The 23,734-nt window shown below is 42.0% G+C and overlaps 2 protein-coding genes and 1 long non-coding RNA gene across 17 annotated transcripts in view; 2 read left to right on the top strand and 1 right to left on the bottom strand.

The window, feature by feature from the left end:
• KATNAL2 (katanin catalytic subunit A1 like 2) overlaps positions 1-19,182 on the bottom strand; it is a 31,964-nt gene extending 12,782 nt beyond the window's left edge. For 2 of the 9 annotated variants that reach the window (XM_066989015.1, XM_066989021.1), the window contains exons 1-11: positions 19,048-19,182; positions 10,769-10,839; positions 10,209-10,375; positions 8,096-8,138; positions 7,564-7,687; positions 6,755-6,856; positions 6,138-6,236; positions 5,300-5,377; positions 2,686-2,784; positions 2,110-2,173; positions 1,133-1,251 (exon numbers count right to left, since the gene is read on the bottom strand). In XM_066989015.1, coding sequence (XP_066845116.1) covers positions 1,133-1,251; positions 2,110-2,173; positions 2,686-2,784; positions 5,300-5,377; positions 6,138-6,236; positions 6,755-6,856; positions 7,564-7,687; positions 8,096-8,138; positions 10,209-10,375; positions 10,769-10,839; positions 19,048-19,098 — 1,017 coding nt within the window. In that variant the 5' untranslated portion in view covers positions 19,099-19,182. Of the gene's footprint in view, positions 1-1,132; positions 1,252-2,109; positions 2,174-2,685; positions 2,785-5,299; positions 5,378-6,137; positions 6,237-6,754; positions 6,857-7,563; positions 7,688-8,095; positions 8,139-10,208; positions 10,376-10,768; positions 10,913-11,682; positions 14,915-14,940; positions 16,301-18,947; positions 18,967-19,047 lie in introns of those variants that run through there. The other 7 variants (XM_066989016.1, XM_066989022.1, XM_066989017.1 and 4 more) reach the window with 6 other exon arrangements.
• Positions 4,583-16,671, top strand: LOC106037318 (uncharacterized). The gene is made up of 4 exons (XR_007159232.2): positions 4,583-4,673; positions 5,778-5,867; positions 16,297-16,444; positions 16,541-16,671. It is a non-coding gene; the product is annotated as an uncharacterized lncRNA (long non-coding RNA).
• The window catches only part of PIAS2 (protein inhibitor of activated STAT 2), a 36,559-nt gene continuing 31,975 nt past the window's right edge, over positions 19,151-23,734 (top strand). For 6 of the 7 annotated variants that reach the window (XR_007159228.2, XR_007159229.2, XR_007159226.2 and 3 more), the window contains exon 1: positions 23,299-23,319. Coding sequence is in view for 1 of the 7 variants with exons in the window: in XM_048051439.2 (XP_047907396.1) it covers positions 19,276-19,290 (15 nt within the window). In the remaining 6 variants the exon portion in view is untranslated. Of the gene's footprint in view, positions 19,291-23,298; positions 23,320-23,734 lie in introns of those variants that run through there. The other variant, XM_048051439.2, reaches the window with a different exon arrangement.

The following is a 23,734-nucleotide window of genomic DNA, read 5'->3' as shown; positions in this document are numbered from 1 at the left end:
GGATATAAATTCACATGGTACTTTTCTTAGAGCTGTCCTGATCCACAATCTAATTTTATTTCTGTATTCTGCCAGAGAACCAACTAAGGGTGAAATACCACAGATTCAATATAACTGCAAGTGCTGTAGCATGTTCACAAAAACCTTTTCGATGGTGTTGTGTCAGAAACCAGGTCCCTTCTCCTGACAGGATGGAAACTTTTAGGAAGATACTGACACAGATGTCAAGAGGATCAATAACACACGAGGTGAATGTCAGAAGAAAAACATGCCATTTTAAAGGAAAAAAGGACACAAGAAGAATAATTATGTTGCAGATATTGCCTATAGTTCAAGGGAGATTTTGAAGCATTAACAATGCTTGTAATGGCAGTTGCCAAGTGCAATCCATCATGACTACTCATTTTCCAGAGCTCTGTATCTATCTGAAGAGGACCCTAAGAGGTGAGAGTAAAGGAAGACTAGAAGTTTGTGGATTTTTAACACCAAAATGGTTGACATTACAGAAAGAGTTGATGGGTACCTCAGGGTACAGAAGCTACACCTAAATTTCTGAACTTTTCTATATCACAGCTGAACCATGAATGCTAGTTTTCAGTTTATACGTGAAAATACGTTTACCCATCTGCATCAAACTACCTTCATTAAACCAACATTATGTCTCTGTTTGACTGTGACTACGGAGTTCTTTGCCAATTCTGTGCCTTGCAGGATGAGAGCAGTAGGGAATTTGGTAACCTAAATAGCAGGTATATTTTGTAGGGAGCCTAGGAGCCAGCCAACTCTCACACAAAGGCTGTGAAGCACTCTGAAGGGGTCACTAAACAAACACTAGTTTAGTTAGGAATACAGCTTGCTTGTTGCTTATTTAATGAGTCAAAAATCTTTGCTGGCTTTGGGATACATACTTCATATAGAATTACATAACTAAAATTCCACAGCAAGAATCCATTTTAAGACTTCTGCAGAAGTGATGTTATTCCCATTTTAAGAAGTAGATACAGAGACATATTTTGTCCAAGACAGGAAAGATGATAAGTATCAGAAGAATACTCATTTTCCAGTTCTGTTTTAAACTCCAGTTCTTTAAGTGGGAACCTGATTTTTGTATAATGAATAAGATATTTCTTACCCGGACAAGTTTTTCTGAATCACCCCTCCATTTGCTGACAATGGTGGATGCTGATATGTTGAAAAAGGTTGTATTGCATTCTGTGGCAACAGCCTTAGCAAGCAATGTTTTTCCAGTACCTACAAACAACAGTGTTGAAGAAATTCACTCTAAAGAAATACAATGCAAATGTTTGAATAATTCCCTTCATCTTCCTATTAGTCAGATAAAGTACTAAAGTAGGAAAAGTCCTTCTAGGATTGCCTGGAGAAATTCAGGTATTACAGCACTGCAAATATGTTCTCCATATTCTTTCTATGGCAAGTGCATCTAAGCATTCACTAGAACAAATGGAGTTTACTGGAATGACAACTTTTGCAATTAACTCACACAGTACTTGTGCCCTCTGTCTCCTCCCAGACACACTCATGTGGTGGCAGTGCTTCCTCCTTTGTGTCAAAGTGGAGCAGAAGGAGCAGTGAGGCTGTGCTGAGTGGAAAACACCCAGCTAGCACAGAAGAGGGCAAAGCTCCCACCCCATTTCCAAAACGATCACCAAATGCAGAAGAGAGAATGCAAGGACATCTTTTTCAAGAAGGTGAATCCATGGCACATTTATTTGTATTTTGCAAGATCAGGTCAAGTCAAACTTGATTAATATCATCCAAGCTGAGTAGCAACATCAATTCTCATTTCTCCTAATGGGTAGTGTAAGTACTGTGTTGTTTTTTTTTGAAGATTCAAGCGTAGAAATAATCAAGGGTTGTAAGAAAGGCAAATAGAGAGGTCTGAGTGAAAGAGGCTGATATGATCATCCACATTATCTTCTTTCATTTCAAATTACAGAACATGTTCTTAATTATTAATTATTATGTGATACATTAACACTTTTCATCTAATTAGCATTAATGATTTATGGACAGTACAAAAACAGAAGTAGCGACATAGGATAAACAGTAGTATATCCTATGTGGATAGGCTATAAAAACACTCCATACCTGGTGGTCCATACAGCAATAAACCCTTCCAAGGAGACAGAATGCCTGTAAATAGCTGTGGGTACTGTGGAAACCAAAAAGTAATTCAGGAATTATAAATGTAACAACACAGAAGGAATTCTAACCCTTACCCCCACTGTTCCTAACACAATCAGGAAATCTAAGAAATTGGAAGATGGGAAAAAAAAACAAAGCAACATATGATAAATATGATATGAGTACTGAGAATAATACTGTATTAATTGTATTTGAAATTGTTTTAAATGAATTCTTCAAATGCAATTGGCTTTATATTCTCTTCTGTAAGTCATTTTACATTGAATTAGTAAAGGCCAAATCCAGTATATTTTACATTGCCAAGGGTTGAAAATAATAGAACCCCAAACTTAAATCTTTTTCATTTTGACATTCTCCTATGGGAGAATGGGTATTCCATTTCTAAATGAAACAGGAACAATTCAAACAGAAACTGCCTACAAAAGCACAAATAGTGAGAAAACTTGACCACCACCGTAATTACAAGGAAGATGTTAACGAGCTCAATGATGGTTTTCTCTGATCTATTTAGTATCTTACCCTTATAGGATAAACAACTGCTTCCTTGACTAGCCTTTTAGCTGCATCCAGTCCAATAATATCATCCCACTTCACATTTGGATTATGGAGGTAGATGTCCTGCAACATATATCACATCCTGTTAGCATAACTTAACAACTTCTACACTAGAACCTAGCTAGCAAAAGGTTAACACTAGAACCACCTTTGGCAAAGTAAAAGCATCGACTCAGTTATAAAACAATTGTGCTATTAAGTGATGCAAACTTATCATTTCACCCCGTGTACTAGTCAGCTCACAAGAGGAAAGCACAGACAGCAATCATTTTCACAGAAGTGCTACAATATGCCTTGCTTCCCCTGAAACTCCTAGCTTCCCTGAAAGCATATACACTGTGAGATGAGGTGCAGTTGAGGGAACGAGGGTTTATAGAAAACCTAGAGAAAAAGAGACTCAGGAGAGACCTTATCGCTCTCTACAACTGCCTCAAAGGAGGTTGTAGCAGGGTGGGGGTCAATCTCTTCTCCCAAGCAGCAAGATGAAAGGAAATGGCCTCAAGTTGCACCAGGGTAGGTTTAGATTGGATATTAGGAAACATTTCTTCACCAAAAGGGTTGTGAGGCATTGCGACAGGCTGCCCAGGGAAGTAGTTGAGTCACCATCCCTGGAGGTATTCTAAAGACACACAGATGTGGTGCTTAGGGGCATGGTTTACTGGGAGACTTGGCAGTGCTAGGTTAACGGTTGGACTTGATGGATCTTAGAGGTCTTTCCCAACCTACATGATTCTATCTATATGCTGAGCAGATCTGTCTCTCAGATCTGTTTTCTATTAGCTGGTTTTAGTAACCAACCAACATCTGAGGAGCTACTGTAATGTGAAGATGTGAAATTAGCTGTTTTTTGAAATGTTTATTCTATAACAATAAGTTGCGCAGTTTAAAATCAGATGCTACGTGAAAATACTTTTGTTTCTTTTAAACTTGCTGCTCAATAACTTCACGGCTGCACTTATTACTGTCATAAATAATACTGAAAAATTGCTCTCTATGTACTCCACACTACGCAAGAAAAGGTACAAGAAGCTTTGTAGCAGGAGGAAAATTCCCCCCTAAGCATCTATCAAAATACAGTCAGTAATTAGTCCATGCCCCGAAGCACTCACTAATTTAATTTCATTTAATTCATCAAACTATCCAAATCTTCTATGAATCTTTCCATTTCCTTTAGTAATATTTTGTGGCTTTGTGTTCCAGAGACTAATTGTTCTGCAGAAAAATATCATATCCTCAATACAAATACTTGGGGTAAATTCTGCTCTCTGATAAAAATAGGCAGTCTCCAGAGAATAAAGAAAAATTATGTGCTTATATCCAAGGGGAAAATTTGATTTAATACAATTAGAAAAATTATTTATATAGAGTAGATTACACTTTCCCTTTCTATTAACAGCAAATTAAGATGAATCAGATTTATGATACTAAGTAGAGGCTTCCATAACTGTTTCCAAATTAAATTAGATTGTGTTGTGAAATAGATACCACATGCTATTTATTTTTATTGATTTACACAGTGTTGATTACTATAGCGACTAGGAACATACCAACACAATTTAAAAACGCTTCATAATGAAGGCCAAAGCAACCCTATTTCTTGTTGCTAAAATAGCAACGAACTACCAAATCCTGTGATACTGTGAAGCCTTTTGGACAAGCACCTAGTGGGGTTTGGGAGACAATGCAAGCAAAGCATTTGTCTGCTTTGTTGCTAGACCAGTTGATCCCCAGTAGCCCAAGGCTTGTTTGCTGGACCACACTTCAACCCATGACTGAAATAAAACGGTGCTGACAACATTGGGATTCCCTCCAGGTGTCAAACTGCCCATACCAGAAGAATCCCCAGGATACAGAATCTCCTAGGCTACAGAATATTACTGATGCTTCCCATGCAACTGCTTGGAAAAAGGAAGGGCACTGTCAGCAGAGCCTACAACAACAGCACATCCCAGGTAAGCCAAGCAAGAAAAGATGATGAAGAGCGTAGATTATGCAGGCAGTGCAAAGAAAGGCAGAGGACTAGTATGTTAAAAAACATGGGAATATCAGCATCTGATAATCTTGGTACATGATATCTAGTAGATACACTCAGAATCAGGATATTGCTGTAGTCCTGGCAGATCATCCACACCGAATACAGCCCAATGCCTTGAATGGAAATGGCACCTGCAGAGTTGAATAACAGTTTTCCCACCATTCAATCACAGAAAGGTAACACATTATATAATAGATAGTACTAGATCATATAGTTAAATCAGTGTTGCATTGCACATTTTTTTTTACCAATAAGAACAAAGGTAAAAGCTAGGACAGTCCCATAGTTACAGTATGATTAGATGTTACATGTAATCCTATTAGAAAGATCTTGATTAATTCCTTCTATTGTGTATAAGAAAAAAAACATTGTTTCACATATAAAGAAAAGAATGATTTTCAAATAGTCAGGTGGTAAAAAAAAAAAAGGCCTGCACCTTCGAGAATAAGCACTGTCAGCATTAACAAAGAGAAACAAACAGCATTCTCAGATGACAAAGATAACCAAGATCTCTATATAAACGAAACAGAAATCTGATCTTACTTTGCTTACAACTGTTGCGAGTTCTCTCATCTCATCAGTCGTGCCAATAAAAGCACTAAGGGGTTTTAATAATCGTTCCTTAAAAAGACAAACATAAGTTCTTGTCAGACGTCAATTATTATAAATAGAAGAATGGTAAAATAATTTTAAAAAAGCTCATACATCATATCAACTTTCAAAGCTGTAAAATATGGATAAAGAATTTGAAGCAAGCCACATTTGTAGTAACTCATTTTTTCATCTGACAGAATCTAACCCAGAATTAACATTAAAATGAGCAGCTCTCTTACTGCATACATAGTCCTAAACATGCCCTACACGTATTAAGAGGAATTAAAAATATAAATGTGTGTCATCACATAGCCACATAGTCTGTTTTGAAAGTTTCTTCAAATGTAGCAATTACCAGGCAGAGTTGGATGCACTGGTTATAGCTCATATCAAGGAGTGATTACTTTACTGAAAATTTCTATTCCAGCCATCTAAACTGTGTTCCTGTCTCAGCTGAGGTGAATGCTAAATAGCATACTGAATTCAAAGGAATGAGAATTTCACCTGCAAAAACACGGTGGGTTTCTGCAAATTTGTTTGTGAATCATACGGCACAATGTGTATTTGTTGCCTTGTTTTGTGTTCAAAGAGTAAACAACTGTCAACAAATTAGACCATTATCAACTACGACTGTCCACTCAACAAAGAAATATACCACTCAAAAATCTAAGCCCTTTTTTAGCACTTCAGAAACAAGACAGTATCATTACAGTATTTTATTTTGTTCCTGGTGATATAAATCTGATGATAATGCACATTGGATGAAAATATGAAGAGAAACACTTACCGATGGATCTGGATCCCAATTAAGACTGTTCAAGGCTATTCCATTTGATGATACTTTGATAGCATCTTGGACCATCCCACGGAAGTCAATTATTTGGTCCTTAGGAAGAAGATAATGGTGTGATAGGCTTTTACCAAGATGGTAACTCTACTGTTAAAAATGCACTGGGCCGAAATTTTGCTTAACATTACAGCAATTAGTTTCCTTGTTGCACATACAGACATAAATATGGCAAAAAGCTGACCACAGAATCTGGGGTAGCAATGGGAAATGAACGTACATCTCCTCAGTCAGTGTAACAATTAAACTGCAGAACCTCCTATCATTGTACTCACTAATTTCAAATTTGTCTTCAATTTAGGTATTATTGCTGGGTTTTACAAACAGAAATAATGCTTCTTCTTGTCTAACTTTGAAATACTATTTAACATAAACTGAGCCTCCTGTGCAAAAATTTACTGCCCAAATCATAAAATTGGCCCTTCAGCTAATTATACAGCAAAACTGTATATTAAAATATACAGAAAAAGCTCACATTAGATACTTTTGAAAAGCTTTTATGTGCTTTTCCTATATGCACATTTCTGTCATAAATCACATATTAGGTTTCTACCAACCCTTCTTGGGTGAGGACCTTCTCCTGCTCCTCCAGATTTGTTGATTGCTGAGATGCTTAAGCCAAAGTCAGATTGCTCTGGAGTAACTGCACTGTCATTATTCTAAAGAAAAATGAATTTTAAACAGATGTGTTGCCAGGTAGATGAGTTGCAGATAACACCCTACTGTTATAGGTATTATATATATATATATATGCAGAAATACGGACAAGGACTTATGTAAGTCCTTATATATATAAAAATTTAAAAAAGAGGCTGTCCCTCACCCAGTTCCTCAAAAGCTGTAGCAGACCAGTACTTGCCCACCAACCTGCTGTTCCTGCTCTCTCCTATGTAAGGGATGGTAATAACCAGTTTTTGCAGCCATCTTACTAAAACAAGACTCACAAAACTAAAAATTACAGAGCTAAATGACTCCCACAATCTCAAACACCTTATGTACTGTGAAGATGCTTAAAACTGACACAAGACTTTCTACTTGGTCGGTTTGTTTTGCTTTCTGGTGCTAAAGGATCAATCCTTAAATCTACAAAAAAAAATCTATGGAAAGATTCCTGCTTATTTCAGTATAGTTTAGACTTTATGACTTCTTTTCCTCTAATTTTGGCTTGTGACTTGCTCCCCACCTAATAGCTAGAAAGCATCTTCTCCTGAAGTCTTGCACCTATAATGCTTAAATTACGTAAACAGTAAAACCCATAAGCTGTGCAAACACAAATTGTGCAACATCCTCTCATTGACTATAGCTGCTCAAAATAAAATCACATTGATTTCAACTGTAATGCTGCCAAGATAAAACACATTTGAACCTGTTTGGGGCTCTCTTTGGTGGATGATTTAAGTTCTGTTGTCCTTCCAAGTGAAGTATTTGATGATGGTCGTTGCACTGTTTGATGTTTCGTCCTTGGAAGATTCTGAGAAGAGCTTGTTGCCCTAGAATGCAAGTTATATCTTCAAAGGCTTTCATAACCTTTTTTTTTTCTTCAAAATACCAAAGATTAGAAGGCACAGTTTTCAAACAAAGCAATTTGGGGCTAACTTTGCTCCCACTCAGGTTAAGGCATCAGTTTCAATGACACAAAAGTTCAAAGCTCACAGCTTTCAAAAACTCCACCCCACCTTATCCCACACTGCAGAAACTTTGCAGATTGTCTGCATCTCCAGTTGGGAAGTAAATCTTTATTTTTCTCTAAAAGATAAAGAAAAATCCACCACACAGTATCAGGGGACTCTAGGCTAGTTTAGTATCCCTACAGTATCACAAAATTATTATAACTATGCTGCATATTGCTCTTATAGGAAACTTTTCTGCCCAGAAAAAGCCCCATGCATTTCGCTTACCTTCTGTTTTTTCCTGCAGTTCTCAGCTGTTGTTTGTTTTCTGCTGTAGCAAAATTAATATTAAAACGGAAAATAATTAAGGATTATTATTAAAAAAAGGACAACTTGCTTCCCCCCCCGAAATATTTTTGAGCATATTTTAATGACCTTTGAAATAGCAACGCGTAAACAAGAACAGCATGATTCTAAGCACTGCAAGCTTGCAAAAATGTTTCAAAAACAAACAGATTGCAGAGAGCAGTTTGGATCCAGGCTTGTTAAATTTTTAGGCCCGTTCAATTTTTGATTCCTTTCATCATATTTTTAAACCAAAATTCCGCGTTGGTGCAGCCTCACCTTGAGTGCTGTGTGGTTTTGGACTTCACAACAGCAGAAGGACATAAAAATGCTAGCAAGTGTCTAAAGGAGAGCTATAAAGATGGTGAAGGGTCTGGAGAGGAAGATGTGTGAGGAACATTTGATGTCCCTTGGTTTGTTCAGCCCCGAGCAGAGCAGGCCGAGGGGAGGCCTCATGGCAGCCTGCAGCTCCCTCAGGAGGGGAGCGGAGGGGCAGGCGCTGAGCTCTGCTCTCTGGGGACAGCGACAGGACCCGAGGGAACGGCATGGAGCTGGGACAGGGGAGGGTCAGGCTGGGGGTTAGGGAAAGGTTCTGCACCCAGAGGTGGTCGAGCACTGGGACAGGCACCCCAGGGACGTGGGCAGGGCACCGAGCCTGCTGGAGTTCAAGAAATGTTTGGACACTGCTCTCAGACATAGGGTTTGGTTTTGGGTTGGTTTTAAGGCAGGTGACAAATGACCAGGCAGCAGCTTCTCAAGTGAGATGTGCAGGAGGGAGGCTGCTTCTGCTTCAGGGACACAGGCAGATGCATCTCTGCCAGCCTGGTGGCAATTCTGGGCTAGTGTAATGGAAGAGTACCACATGTCTGGGTAGCTTTACTAACCAAAAATGGGTACTGAGGGCTTGTAAAATGTCTAAGAGATTTATTGGCTTTGGGGAATTGTTCACTTGGATCTTTTTTCATGGATCCAGCCTTGGCTACCACTCAGTTTGATGTAATAAATGCCTTGTAATACATTTTCCTTCTTGTTTCATAACAAATCCCTTCGGTTTTGTCCTGCAGGGCTGCTCCTCTTTGTAGTAACACCAGTCAATAAGTTCTAGGTGTAAATCTCTCCCTCATGCAGATAGTTTGCTCCCAGCTAGTACTGATCTTCTGTATCACCCTTAATGTCATGATGACTACTAGCTTTACTGCCTTTCAAAATCATTTCACCTATCTAGGTAATTTTATTATGGTTGTATAACGTTCCATTTACTTGGGATTTCAAAGTTGCTTGCAGTCATATGCAACGATGAAAACTGCTTGAAGATGTTCCCAGACCATCACCTCTCCCCTGATGATTACATTTTTCTTACAAGAAATATAGGAAGAGATACTGGTGTTTTCTGCACCCTCCATGCTCTTCATAACTGACTCTTATGCAGTTGTTGTTATGACTTCTGTAAGTTACATTTTGTGCTCAAGTACAAAATCTCCCAGTCATAACAGAACGCTCATGTTCTGCTCTGCCTTACTCTGTATCATTCATTTATATCTCAGACTTTTAAGTCCTTTGGACAAAATATGTTAAAGGTAATGTGCTAAATGTGTAGGTTTATAAAAATATAGAAAATAAGTGGTTAATGAGATTAGTGGTAATAGACTTTAAAGCACTAGCTTGGATGAGCTAAGACGTAATATTTCATTTAAGTGGTTTATTTTACTTTAAAAGTTAAATCCAGGATAGAATGGACTTACTATTCTCTCTCCAATAGAAGAAAGAGAGAATATATCCACGTCATTTTGCAGTTCCATGGTGTTTTCCAATATCGAATTTGTGTTTAAAAAACTGAAAAATACATTCATCTTGTCCCTCTATATAAAGAGGGAATGGGAGAGCAGAAAGGATGAAAGCCCCATCTCTTAATTGTTATGTCCTAGGAATATAGATCTATAAGAGAGTTCAAACATTGAACATGGACGTACATGAGAAGTGTTGGGAGTACATCAGGCAAATATACTTTTTAGGCTCAGGAAAAACAAAAGCTTTCTTTAGGAACACAGCCACATACCGCTGTCCAGGACCTTCTTGGTAATTTTAGGATATTTTTGAAATTTTACAAAGTAATAGCTTTCATATTCCATCAAAATTGTCTCAAGATCAATGTTGTCACAAACTTCAAAGCCACGTAAGCCTAATGTTGTCTCTTGTTCCAAAGCATTTGCAGCATCAACATATCTGGTAATTCCAAAAAAAGGAAAGAACAAAAACTTGAGTTATCACCATACTGTGATTTTTGAGAGAAAAAGCTAGCAATGGCACTAGTAAGTATATAGTAGTTTTAAGTTGTCCACATCTCTTTTTATTATAAATCCATAAACTGTATTTAAAAATCCTTTCAGCAAAGGATTATCTAACATATTTGGAAAAGATATAGTAAGCTTTTGTTCCAAGAACTGAAACAAATTAGCACAGCAAGCTGTCAAGTTATTTAATAGCAGTTTAGCTCTTTCTCATATGGAAGCAAAGGGCCTTGCTGTCCATTCACCCAACAGAGGACAAAAGTACATGTTACAGGAGCTCATACACACAGAAACACAAATGTAGGGCACTATTATTTAAATTACTTACCCTTCCTCCATTAAGTAATGCAAAATTAGAATGAGGAGATTTTTTCGACGCGCTTCTGTTCGCAGCTCATCCTGCGAATTAAGACAGAACTCTAGATCAAATGTAATATTCTCTTTATTGCTGTAAACAGCATCTAAATGTAGCCTGTGGAAACAAACGAATTAAGACAACAGCATGTAAGAACTGTAAAACAACTCACTGTTAATAAACGGAAGTAAAGTGGTTTTGAATGCAATTTTTCTTACACATTATCAGGGCTAGTGGATGGGTAGAAACCTTTTCCTAGAGAAAAGAAAATTATCTTGAGGTTGAAAAATAACTTCCTGGCCTTGCTATGACTACGGATCTCCAACAGGTTCAGGCGGTTGTGAATTTCAGGGTAGGGCTCTTGCAGACCTCGTGCACAGCATCTCCAAGAGCTGTGCAAGCAAACCACATGCTCCACTGTGGCTGCATCCCTCCCGTGCAATTAGAAACCCATTTTCTGAGCGCTCAAAGTGATTGAGAACAGGCCAGGGATCTGCACAACTACACTACATTATGCAGACCTGCTGCACACTGTTGACACCTCCCATCTTGTGGGCCTTGATCCACAAACACAAAGGAAATGCACTTGAAGAATTAATAGTTTTGGATGATATCAAACTTGCCCAATTTTAACACGGGAACGACCCGTGTCAGGTCCTGACACAAAGAAATTTCAGGCCAATAGATTTCCTCACACAGCCTGGAGAGACCAAAGGCATTCACAAATGGTTCAGAGATAACAACAAGGCAGAGTAAGACATCTCTGCCATTTTTCAGTGAAGCTACACCTGTGGGAGTATACAGTGTAATATTAAGTATAGCAAAAGGGGCACTGGAAACTAACCCAGCAAGACGCTGGAAAAAAGCTTTACCCTGATGAAAATTACCATATGTGCTGGATGTCTCCAGATGTAAACTCCGGAATCTTAGGGTCATAACAGAAGTCACTACAAGGAAAGCTCTAGAAATCAGCGTATCGACTTTGCTCATTGTGATCTGAAGCAGGGATCACAAGAAAAGCAGGTAAGGCCAAACCCACATTTAGGTAAATAAATTACTTCTGGTCTCTTTGAGGACGCTGGCTTTCAGCATTACTCTTGAGGACCCAGCGTAAGCACAACAGACTGGCACTGACTTAGTGGATGGGGAAAGAGCGGCAGTTTTTATGTTGCTTTAACAGCACGTACATGCTGCTGACCGTGTTGTGCACATTGCCTGTACAGACACCCACCACCAGCTTCTACCGCACCCAAACAGTGGCTGCCTGCATCCCAGAGAAGCCCAGCCCTAGCATTAGGGCTCTGCAGGCCACCAGCCCACAAAGCTTCACCCTCTTCACGCTGGAAGGCAAAGCCCCAGCTTTGGTAGCAATGACTTCTGCTGTACTCTGCCACACTGATCGAGGCTTTATGCTTTTAAATCCCAAAAGATGCATAAAAGGAATATTTGCAGAACAAGGCAATTATGCTATCCTTCCCAGTCTCCTGGAATGAAGCACCACCGGAGAAAATTGCAGATACTGGAGAAACCTTTATTCCTCCAAGCCAGGGTGCTTTCGGGTGGTGCAATGCACTGCAAAACCAACCTACCTCTTCAGCGTGCCCTTCCTTGCTCAGATTTAGACCTATCTGCTCCCTCTGCACTGCCCATAGCTGCAGGTATCATACAGCATTCTGCTGCCCATTTGCACGTTTAAGATAGCACATTCCGCTATTGTTTTATTTTGAAACTAATGCCTACCAGTGTGTTTGCCAACCTGTAAAAAGTACCGGGCAGAGGAGGCAAAAGGTCTGCCGGTATAGAAGGTATTTTCTGGGGTGTTTGCTTCAGACGTGGGGCCATCTAGTGACACAACAAGGAAAGGGCTGGGGTTTGCTTTTAACAATGTTTCCTGCCATTTCCAAATACATTGGAAATGTATTTTTATTTCAGGTATTATTAATTGGATTGGTAAAATCTTCATTCTGGTTTTGTAGCCAAATGAATCAAACTGGCTGGGAAACGGGGAAGAAACCATACACCACTTCTCACTTTTTCTTGTCTTGATAAAGTTACACATCCACTCTGTTCCCCTGTCAGTAATGAAACTACAATACCATTTGCCTTTCACTGGTGGTACAAAGACGATTTTGGCAAACCATTTCAGGCAGGAAGAGTGCTCTGCAAAAGCCCAGTGGATCAACAACTTCTGAATAAAGTTGATCCATTCCAGAGAGGTGCTGCAAGCAGAAATGAACCAATTCTGGGAATATAGAGAAGAAGAAACTCTGGCACCCTGCAGTGAAAGGATCTTTCTTTTTTTCTGAACCGCTGGTATTTGGGAAACAGATTATGAACTGCGGGCTTTTTACTCCTTCTGGATGATCTGAATCTTCTGAACCAGGGTTTGAGGGGCAAGAAGGAAGGTGGAGTCATCACTTACTGAGAATCCCATCTGCTCATTCCTCTAAATGCAACTGCTCCTGCTGTTTATGCGAAGAAAAATTAGCTGTTGCATTTGCGCACATATCAAACGGTGAGATCGCAGCAGCCTTTGAGTATTTACAACATGGTATGAAAACACAGTGGTTGCCACAGATGACAAACACATCAAGTGTTCTACGTTTGAGTATTTACAGTAATGCTGAGAGAGGAATTGCATCTGTCTGGTGAACTGACGGGCGCACAATCAATGTTTGAAAACAGTCTGTATTCTTGTCTGTCTTCTGCTGTTAGTTCCATCAGGTTACTTCTGCTGTCTCTAGAGGTATTTTAAATCCTAGTTTAGACAGTGAAGGACAGCAGCTCAAATAACTCTTCTAGGCAGAGACTTGCCTTGAGATGTATAGGAGAGCATCCTGTCCACGTACTCACAACCCACTCCAATCTCACCATAATAATGTTCTTGGGTTGGCCAAGCAGAAGCCAAAGCAAACCTTTATACCTAATAAGAGTCCCATCTAAAAATCAGAAGATAGTTTAGACTGGGAGGTTAATTCTATGTTTATCTTTTGTTAATAAGAATGCAAATAGCAATGACTGATTTTAGGAAGTTAGCCATCTGTCCAAACAAAGTTAACTAAGCATTACATCAGTTGATTAACTGACAGAGACTTGCATTAGGTTGGATCGAAAAACAGAACACAAATATCAAAATCTCTGGTCCCAGTCCTGTGAACAAAGAGAAATGAAGGGCCTTTCCACGCACACCTCTTACCAAACCAGAAATCTTACCAGTTGGTTGCAAACAGACCACTGCTTCCTTCACCAATCCCATCAAGCCACCTCTCCCAGCCATTTGCTACCACATCGCCTTTCCAACAGGCACACAAACCTCCGCACGTGCCAGCGTCACCAGCAACTGCACACATGACCAGCTCTCTGCCCATGCCCATCCCCCTTCTGAAACCCAGTTTAGCCCCTAGAGACTGGCCCTCACTCCAAATATATCCACAAAACCTGCCTGACAGTGCAGACAGACAATAACACTGCCAGGACTTCAGCTGCGTGTAGAGAGGCAATGGTAAATCTTATACTGCATGAAAAAAATCAGAGTACTTACGAGTACAAAGTTACTTAAAATTCAGTTTAGCTTTATAGTGATTTAGCCTTCCTGTTTAATTAGTATTTGGAACTGCACGTTGTTTATAGCCACTGGTATTTCAATAGATGTTTAAGTGTTTAAAGTTTAATAAGCTCCTATTCTTAAAAGAACAAAAAATGTATGTAATTAAATTTTCAATTACTACAGGGGATTTTTGGGTCCATGCAATTAATAAAAGCTTAAGGCACTTAAGCGTGATCTTGTTTTAAAAACTAAATAGTTGAGCACTTAACTAATTATCTCCAACACTTATAGTGTATTTTATTTATTTCTAGCTTAACAAAAGAGTGGTACGTACTCCTTTCTTTGCAGCCATTTAAAATTAAACTCTATTAGAGTCATGCATCTTTAACTGCAATTGTTTGTTTAGTTATTTAGTTACATACCTTTTACTAAAATGCATTTACATTGTAAATCAACCTAGTCTCTGGTGCAATCCCATCAAATTAATGGAGCTACTAAAAGATTCATTTAACCCCACAATGTTTCATCAGTATCTGACCCCGTATTTCTGCATGAATATGTATGATTGTGTGAAGAATAAAGTTGGAGAGTAACTCACGGTTGAGAAGCTCGGAAGTTACAACCCTACTTCTGTAACGTTTCGCCCTTGGACATCCAGCTGGGGCCACAACTCACTAAGATGACTTCAGAGGGGTCTGTGATCAGGGATTCATTAAAGAGGCAAGCAGTTAGCTCTGTAATTGCATCAGGGAAGATCTTATCGTGATACGCACACGGTGTCCCTTCGCTCCTGGGCCTTTGTGATCCCTGGCAAGTGCAAGCTGACCCCCTGAGCCAGGAGGACGAGCATAGCTGAGGCATCACGGACTCCACCACTCCCTACCCTCAGTTTTCCCTCTCCCCTAGCCCTTTGCATGTTATATCTGAAGCCTTGCCAGCCTTTTTAGAAGGCTGGTGTTCAATTATCGTTTGGCGTCCTGACAATATTTTTTGAAACGCGAGCAGAGAAGGGAAATGGTGAGTTTTAAACAATGTGTAAGTTGGCTGCCATTGAATAGAATTTCCCAGCACAAAGAAAAGATGCTTCTTTAGGCTGTTCTCCCTTCCAAATTATACAAGGCTGCTGCAAACAATTGAGTTGGCAAAGTTTCCCAACAGGGATTAGAAATAGCTTTCATAATTAAAAACATACAGCAAGCTCAAAACAGAAGTTATAGCTGTCCTAGTAATAACAGTAAGATGCATTTGAGAGGTATTACAATTAAAATCTAAAGATGTTAAAATTTGAGTCTGGTGCACTGAAAATCTTCCGATTCCTCCCCTTTTGCAGTAGTTACATGCTGTCGTTCAAGAATTCATGCTCCAGTGTTAAGGACTTTCCACAAATGCCACTCACGGAGCACTATTACCTCCCTCCTCTACGAAAACCACTGCTGAAGTCAGGTTTTACATTGCCAAGACCTCACTAATTTGAAGGAAAATGTATTTATGAAAAATACATTAAAATGAATGGCATTTGGTATGGTGAGTTATTAAACAATACAAATTTGGAATGCTGAGTTTACAAATTAATTAATAAGCATTAACTCTCCTACTTATTTGTAGGAATTTGCTAAGTTACACTACAGTTTGCAATAATATTGCTTTTTGAGAGTGATTTACAGGACTAACATAGAAAATACGCGGCAATGAAAACCAGTGAGATGCCTCACAAAACAAATTTCTGGGATTTTACAACTACACTGAGTTGCTGTGAGTAGCCACAGAATCGTTCAGCATAAACAAACCATCATTACAAAACTTCTCTGGTGAAATCTCAGGCCAGTGCGAAACGAATAGTCCATCCTTCTTCCATTTGGGGCCTCAGATCAGCATTCCTGCTTGTTTCCCGGCAAACCAGTATCCCTCTCCCTTCCCAGCTGTGCATGTTGCTCCTTTTCTCTCCCAACTCCAGAGCCAAGCATTTACCAGTACAGACACAGAGACGTGAGAGAAGCAAGAAGCACAACTCTGGCGAAGCCGAAGTGCTGCTTCCCCGTGTCTGCACCTCTGGCACGCTCCTTCCCACCACCACCCTCCCACTTTGAGGGGCAGCATCTCAGGTACAGCTCGTTTCTAGTTGGAAGATGAAGCTCGAGGTACAGGCTGCATGTCCCTGCGAGGGACTTGCCTGTTCCTCTGCCTCTCTTTGACCCCAGCTGCTCAGTTTGGCCAGACCAGAAAATCCTGCTGCTAAAGGGTATGTCAGCCTGACCCGAGAGAAAAGCAACAGACTGAGGCGAGGGAAAGGCTGCTTTGTATCAATGCAACAAATGAATTTGGCTCAAGTGAATAAAATATTTAACTAAGCAAATGTTCATACCCTTTACTCATTACCATTAAATAGCTGGGATTGGACTGAAATTATTCTACTGGACTCTGTTCATAATAGTTTATTTCTTGAAACAGTTTTCCCAAAAATGGTAGGAAACAATAATCTCCATTCTACAACACATATTAACGGGAAAAAATGCCTCATAGGTAGGTACAGGACTGGGGAACCAGAAATTCGAGACATTTAGTGATACAAATTAAAGATGTAGCTGCCTAATTTTTAGATACAGAACTGCAACACTGGAATTCAGAAACCAGAAATTATGTACCTAGGCTCTATCCACAGAAAAATAAGTCAGGAACCTTAAAACAAGAATATGAAAATCTACTCCTCTTGGCACCCCCAGGTTGTTCCTCAGTTACTGATGGGCTTAAAGAACGCAGGCTCCAAATTTCTGCCCCTGTACAGAATACAAACACCTCTATCCACTCTGCATACAAACTATGAAATCCAACCTTCCCGATCCATTCCGCCTTTTGGCAGAACAGAGAAATCAACGGAGAAATCAGCTTGTAAATCAAACCAACACAAACTCAGTGGTCCAGCCGAAGGGGAAGAATTCTTGAATTCCAGGTCCCGTTCATACAGACGTTTCTGCATTTAGTAGTAAAAATCAGCCCTGGCAGCAAGGCTCACCAAATCCCTGCTGGTGAGGTTGCAAACCACCTCCCTTTTCCACTGCCTGCCCAGCCTAAGTCTTGCCATCCTTCTGCGTGTTAACACCATTGCAGTACCCATCTCAGGGCACCTTCCTTGGTGGTTGGCATCCAGGCTCAGAAAGAGAGTGACATGGAGACTCCCATTCCGAGGTATATATATATATACCATCTGCTAACCAAAGAGGTTGACATAATCTGCACCTCAGTCCCCAAACTCCTCCCAGCAACCACCTTTTGTCAGATTCACGCACAGTGTCAGCAGGAAATGGTGCACACACACAGGCTGCCAATATAATTAAGTTGTGGACCTGTTAGAACGAGCCCAGTGGAGGGCTACAAAGATGATCAGAGGGCTTGAACACCTCTCGTAGGAAGAAAGGTAGAGAGAGCTGGGGATGTTCAGCCTGGAGAAGAGAAGGCTCTGGGGAGACCTCGTAGTAGCCTTTCAATACTTAAAGAGGGCTTATAAAAAAGGGTGGAAAGGGACTCTACTTGGGTATATAATGATAGGACAAGGGGGAATGGTCTTGAAAAGAGAGGTGGTTTAGACTAGACTTTAGGAGGAAATTCTTCACTGTGAGTGTGGTGTGGTGAGGCACTGGCATAGGCGACCCAGAGGGGTTGTGGATGCCCCATCCCTGGAGGTGTTCAAGGCCTGGTTGAATGAGGCCCTGAGCAACCTGATCTAGTGGTAGGTGTCCCTGCTTATGGTGGGGGGGGGGTGTGGGGGGGGTGGAATTAGATGATCTTTGAGGTCCCTTCCAACCCAACCCATTCTATGATCCGGATTTTTGGGGAAAAGTTTTTGGCACTCCCGCAGTGTAGACCTGCTGCTTATCAGTTGAATCTGGCCAGCAGGTGGAGACAAAAGAACAGGTTAAGAAATGCAACAAAATGCTGCTGCTGTTGGGCTTCCTGGAGCCTCGACCCACCCGCAGGTGAGGACACAGCAGGGCAGCCAAGTTTTTTGCAAAAAGGGAGGGAGGGAGGGAGGAAGGCAGGGCAGCACTTCCTTTTTTACAAAAAAGGTGGGAGGAAGAGGAAGAAAGGCATGTGGGCTTGTTCCCTTCAGAGTACCAGCTCCTGCCACGGACAGGGGAAAAAAGACCCTGCGGTGCTCTGAGGAAGGGCCAACACCAGGGACGCTCCCCTGCCAACGGAGAGGAAACGAACAGGATAGACATGGGAAGACCCCCACCCCTACGGAGACCCGGGCCCACCGCTGTTGCTGAGACCCCCACTGCACTGGGCGCGGTTCCTGCAGCTCTGCGCCCCCCCAGGCCCTATAAGGCTCCCCTCAGGTCCCATAAAGGCCCCATAAAGCCCACCCCCCAGGCCCCTCCAAGCCCTGTAGAGACCCCCCGAGACCCCTCCTCAGGCCCCCTTCATCCCCCCCTCAGACCCCATCAGGACTCCCTCAGATCCCATAAAGGCCCCATAAGGACCCCCGAATAAGGACCCCTTCATTCCCCCTAGACCCCATAAGGGCCCCCTCAGGCCCCCTCCAGACCCCATAACGGTCCACTCCCCCCTCCCCTACGGCCACCATGATGGCGGCGATCCCTCCCTCACCCCCAAGCGCCTGCGCGCCGCTCCCCCGCGCATGCGCAGAACCGCCCCTCACGTTCCCATAGCAACGGGGCCGCGCGGCCCGCCGGTCCCCGGCCCTCACCGCCTCCCTCGCCTGGCGGGCGGCTCGCAGCGCCCCGCACGGCAGCTCCATCGCGGCGGGCGGAGGGGCGAGGACGGGCCGCGGGGAGCACCGCAGCCAGCTGCCGGCAGTCAGCGGCCGCCACCGGGCGCCACAAGCCGCCGAGGCCCGCCGCCACCGGCACTCCCTCCCGCAACCAATCGGCGCGCCGGGTGCTGAAAGATTGCTCGGAGAGCTAGCTAATGGGATATGAAGAAGGAGGCGGTAGGTTAAAGGATAGCCAATCACCGTGGGGAGGGAAGGCGGGGCTGGCAGCGGGGCAGGCCAATCGCCGCCGGGCTTACCTGAGCGGTGTGGGCGAGTCTTTTTGGCGGGCGGGGCCCGCCGGCACAAGGCGAGCTGAGGGAAAGTAAGGCAAAATAAAGCAGAATAAAGCAAAACGAAGCAAAATAAAGCACAAGGCAAAAATAAAACAAGCTATGACAACGTAAAGCAAACCACGACAAAATAAAGCCAGGCAGCCCCGCGCGGCGTTAAGCACGTGCCGCTCACCTAGGCGGGTCCTGTCATGGTGCCGGGCATTAACATGGAGGCCGCCGGTCCGGTGCTGAGGGAGCGCTGGGCTCTGAGCGGGGCCCTCCTCGGAGCGGTTATACAGAAAGTGGTGTTAAACGCTGCTGCCGCTGCTGCTTGGGATGTCAATGATGGGTGGCAGAGCTCAGGGTGGGGAAAAGCCATCTTCCAGGAGCACCCTGCACAGCAGCGCTTCCCCTGGGGACGGCTGCAGGTGTGCCACCTCTCCCCAAAACTTGCTGTCCCTTGGAGGCCAACAGCTCAACAGGCTGCTGTCAGACAGCGAAATTCGTAATTTCTTCACATGCCATCCTACACTTGCTCTGCAACTCGTTCTCGACATACAAACACTGTTTTCCTCACTGTAATCATGATTCCCTCACAGGCCTCATCCTTTTGTTGCAACCCTGTTCGTACTCAGGAATGTTTACCATTTTTTACACCTTTCAGATTTGGTGTATGCCAACGCAAGCTTTCTGCTCCCTCAAGCTTGTTTCACCACTTATCTTGAAGTCCACATACCTCCTGTTAAAACTTTCCTTTCAATATGTCCTACTCTCAGGGACGTCTAGGCAAAAGCATGACTTCATCAGATGTTAACTGCCCAGCCAACAGAGCTACTCACATGTTGCACTTTAATCCTGTTAAGCACACAATTTAATACATATATTTTTAATTATTTTTTCCCATAAAACGTGGTCTTTTCAAAGTGGATCAGATTAATATTGCAGTATCCAACTTCGGTCCTCTCTTACTAGACTTTCTGTTTAATTTTGTGGTGTTAACACTGCAGTAGAATAGGTAATGGGTTCATTTTACATTATTGGGTACTTTTCTTTTATGGCTCTGAAAGAGAAGTTCCTGTAATTGAAGTTAGTATTCAAGCCATCCCAATTAGGTTTCCAAGATCATATCATTACTGTTGAGACAATAGCCTGGGTTCTTGGCTTTGCTTGACTGGAGAGAGTTTTCTACATCTCTTTTGAAAAGGTAGAGGCATCTTAATGTGCTGTTTGCTGCTGTTTTGATGGAAAAAGAGAGTCTCCGATCCTTAGAACACAGACTTGAGGATAATTTTCACCATGCGTTTGTGAAAGAATCTTCCAAACTGTCTTAGAGACAAATGCGCACCCACAGTCATGGAGGCTTTTCTCAGGACTGTGAAACACCCATGAAAGCTCAAGTCTGTCCTTGGCAGTTAAATCTTCAGGAACAGACTGTTACAGCCAACTAGCACTGACTGTCAGGATCAGGGTGTTCACAAGCATTTCAACAGCCTACAAAAGACATTACTAGGGCTCTCATCTAGGCCTCAAATTCAATAGACATTTCATAAAAATAACAATGGTCTGGTAAACAACTTAATAGTCAACATTTAAATATTTCACTTGTATGCTAATAACTAAAATATAGCTGTATCTCCTTAGTATACTAGGGTAGGCAAGTAAAATTAATTAACATACATTTCATCATCAAAAATTATTAGAATATAAAAAAATAGAAAAAAGTAAATTAGATTTCTAATTTACATTTTAGTCTGGTAAGTATTAACATACTTACTGAGGTTGCTATCTCTTTAGTTATATATATAACTTCACTGTATGTCTTGACATAACAGATACAATGTTATGCCCTATCTAAGCTCTGTTTTTGGCAATTAGCAGGGCAATAGAAAGTGCAGATGCAAAGTACCCACATGGAGGTTTCTTTCCAATAACAAGTATCCTACTCAGAACATCTTGTCTCCAGTCAAAGCCCAAATTTTTACAGGCAATAGAGCAAACACGTGGGCCTGTAAAGCTCTATATGCCCCTCTAGAGCTAACAGAAGAAGGAAAGATGTTCAGCATCACTTGATTACAATTTCTCATCTACTTTCCTTGGTGTTAATTTAAAAAGTAAATGGCTATGGGATAGGAAAGACAATTAATTAAGAAGCCTAAGGCTGCCATCATGAAGTTTTTTTCTTTAAATACAGCACACGCAAAACCTCTTTTCAAACTTTCTCTCTCCCCATCCTATCACTGCTTGTAATTCATAATCAGTTGCCTATTAGCAGCTGCTTAAGCAGCACAGGAGTTTGTTGAGATATAATGCTGATGAGTGTAATTTATGCAATGTTGGGAGCAGATGTAGGATGGTGGGTTTTTTTGTTTTTGTTGTTCTTCTTACTGTCTGCAATGTGTTTGTGGGAAACAGGGAGAAATAAGTCAGATGTTCAGATGTCAGTATTTCAGTAGGTATTGTAGCTGTGGGAGTCAGTGCTTGTATGTGTAGTCCTGGAATATGGCTGCATAGTCCTAGAAAGATTACTAGAGAAGGTTGAAGCCCAGCTGTATGCTTTTGTTCTAACAAGCCTAACTACTTAGAGTGCAGATGCTTAGCTTCTCTAGGTCCCCACAGAATCACAGAATCATCTAGGTTGGAAGAGACCTCCAAGATCACCCAGTCCAACCTCTGACCTAACACTAACAAGTCCTCCAGTAAACCATATCACTAAGCTGTACATCTAAACGTCTCTTAAAGACCTCCAGGGATGGTGACTCAACCACTTCCCTGGGCAGCCCATTCCAATGCCTAACAACCCTTTTGGTAAAGAAGTTCTTCCTAATATCCAACCTAAACCTCCCCTGGTGCAACTTTAGCCCATTCCCCCTCGTCCTGTCACCAGGCATATAGGAGAATAGACCAACCCCCACCTCTCTACAGCCTCCTTTAAGGTACCTGTAGAGTGTGATAAGGTCACCCCTGAGCCTCCTCTTCTCCAGGCTGAACAAGCCCAGCTCCCTCAGCTGCTCCTCGTAAGCCTTGTTCTCCAAACCCCTCACCAGCTTCGTTGCCCTTCTCTGGACTCGCTCGAGCACCTCCATGTCCTTCTTGTGGCGAGGGGCCCAAAACTGAACACAGTACTCGAGGTGCGGCCAAGTACAGAGGGACAATCACTTCCCTAGCCCTGCTGGCCACACTGTTTCTTATGCAAGCCAGGATGCTGTTGGCCTTCATGGCCACCTGAGCACACTGCTGGCTCACATTCAGCTGGCTATCAACCAGTACACCCAGGTCCTTCTCTGCCAGGCAGCTTTCCAACCACTCCTTTCCCAGCCTGTAGCTCTGCTTGGGGTTGTTGCGCCCCAGGTGCAGGACCTGGCACTTGGCCTTGTTGAACTTCATACAGCTGGCCTCAGCCCATCGGTCCACCCTATCCAGATCCTCCTGCAGAGCCTTCCTACCCTCGAGCAGATCGACACACGCACCTAACTTGGTGTCGTCTGCAAACTTACTGAGGGTGCACTCGATCCCCTCATCCAGATCACTGATAAAGATATTAAAGGGAACTAGCCCTAGTACTGACTCCAGGGCCAGTACTAGGGCCAGTTCTCTTTAATATCTGTATTTTTAATATCTTACCCTAATTAGAGCTTATTAGGAAAACAAACCAACTACCTCCGTGATACCCTATTGGCTACAAAGTGGCTGCAAAGTGGCTGCCTCAGAAAAGGGCAGTTTGGCTGCTCTTTTGATGGCTAGTGCCACACCTAGTTCTGAAGCTTCTTTTGCAAGTCATACAAATGCAGAAAGAATGGAGGGGGAGAGTGTGGGAAATGCTTTAGGAGTTGTGGTAGGGGGTTCTAGGAGACGAAAGAAGAGGCATTGGAAGAAGAGGTATAATAAGAAGCACTATGAGAGGCACTGGAAGCTGGAAGAATGTCTGGTATTTGAGGTAGGTTACTTTAGTAGAAAGAAAACCGTTGGAAAGGCTGAAACTTTGGTAAGCTGCTAAGGTGGCTGACTGAGGTGATTGGGTAAGTGTGAAAGTCTTAAAAAATTTGTAGCGAAGAGTTAGAGCAAAAGGAGAGATGGATTCTAGTTCTTGGAAAACTCAGAAGAGGGAGATCTGAGAGAAACGTTGGTTTGGAGACAGGATAATGGAGGGGAAGAAGACAGGCTTGTGTCCTTATTTTTGTTGAGTATGGACCTAGTAAAAAGCTTAAGCAGTATGGATTAATTGTTTTTTCAAGGGTATGACCCCCATAAAAACTAGCAGAAAGATTGTAAAGGAAAACTGGGGTGGAAAAAAAAAAGAGCTCTTTAATTGAAAAATTATGGATAGGCTGTCAAGTAAGGTTATCTTGTGA

The sequence above is a fragment of the Anser cygnoides genome, chromosome Z, assembly GCF_040182565.1.
Source record: "Anser cygnoides isolate HZ-2024a breed goose chromosome Z, Taihu_goose_T2T_genome, whole genome shotgun sequence".
Lineage (NCBI taxonomy): Eukaryota > Metazoa > Chordata > Aves > Anseriformes > Anatidae > Anser > Anser cygnoides.
The sequence above is the reverse complement of the archived record's forward strand: the minus strand, read 5'-3'. Positions and strand labels throughout refer to the sequence as shown.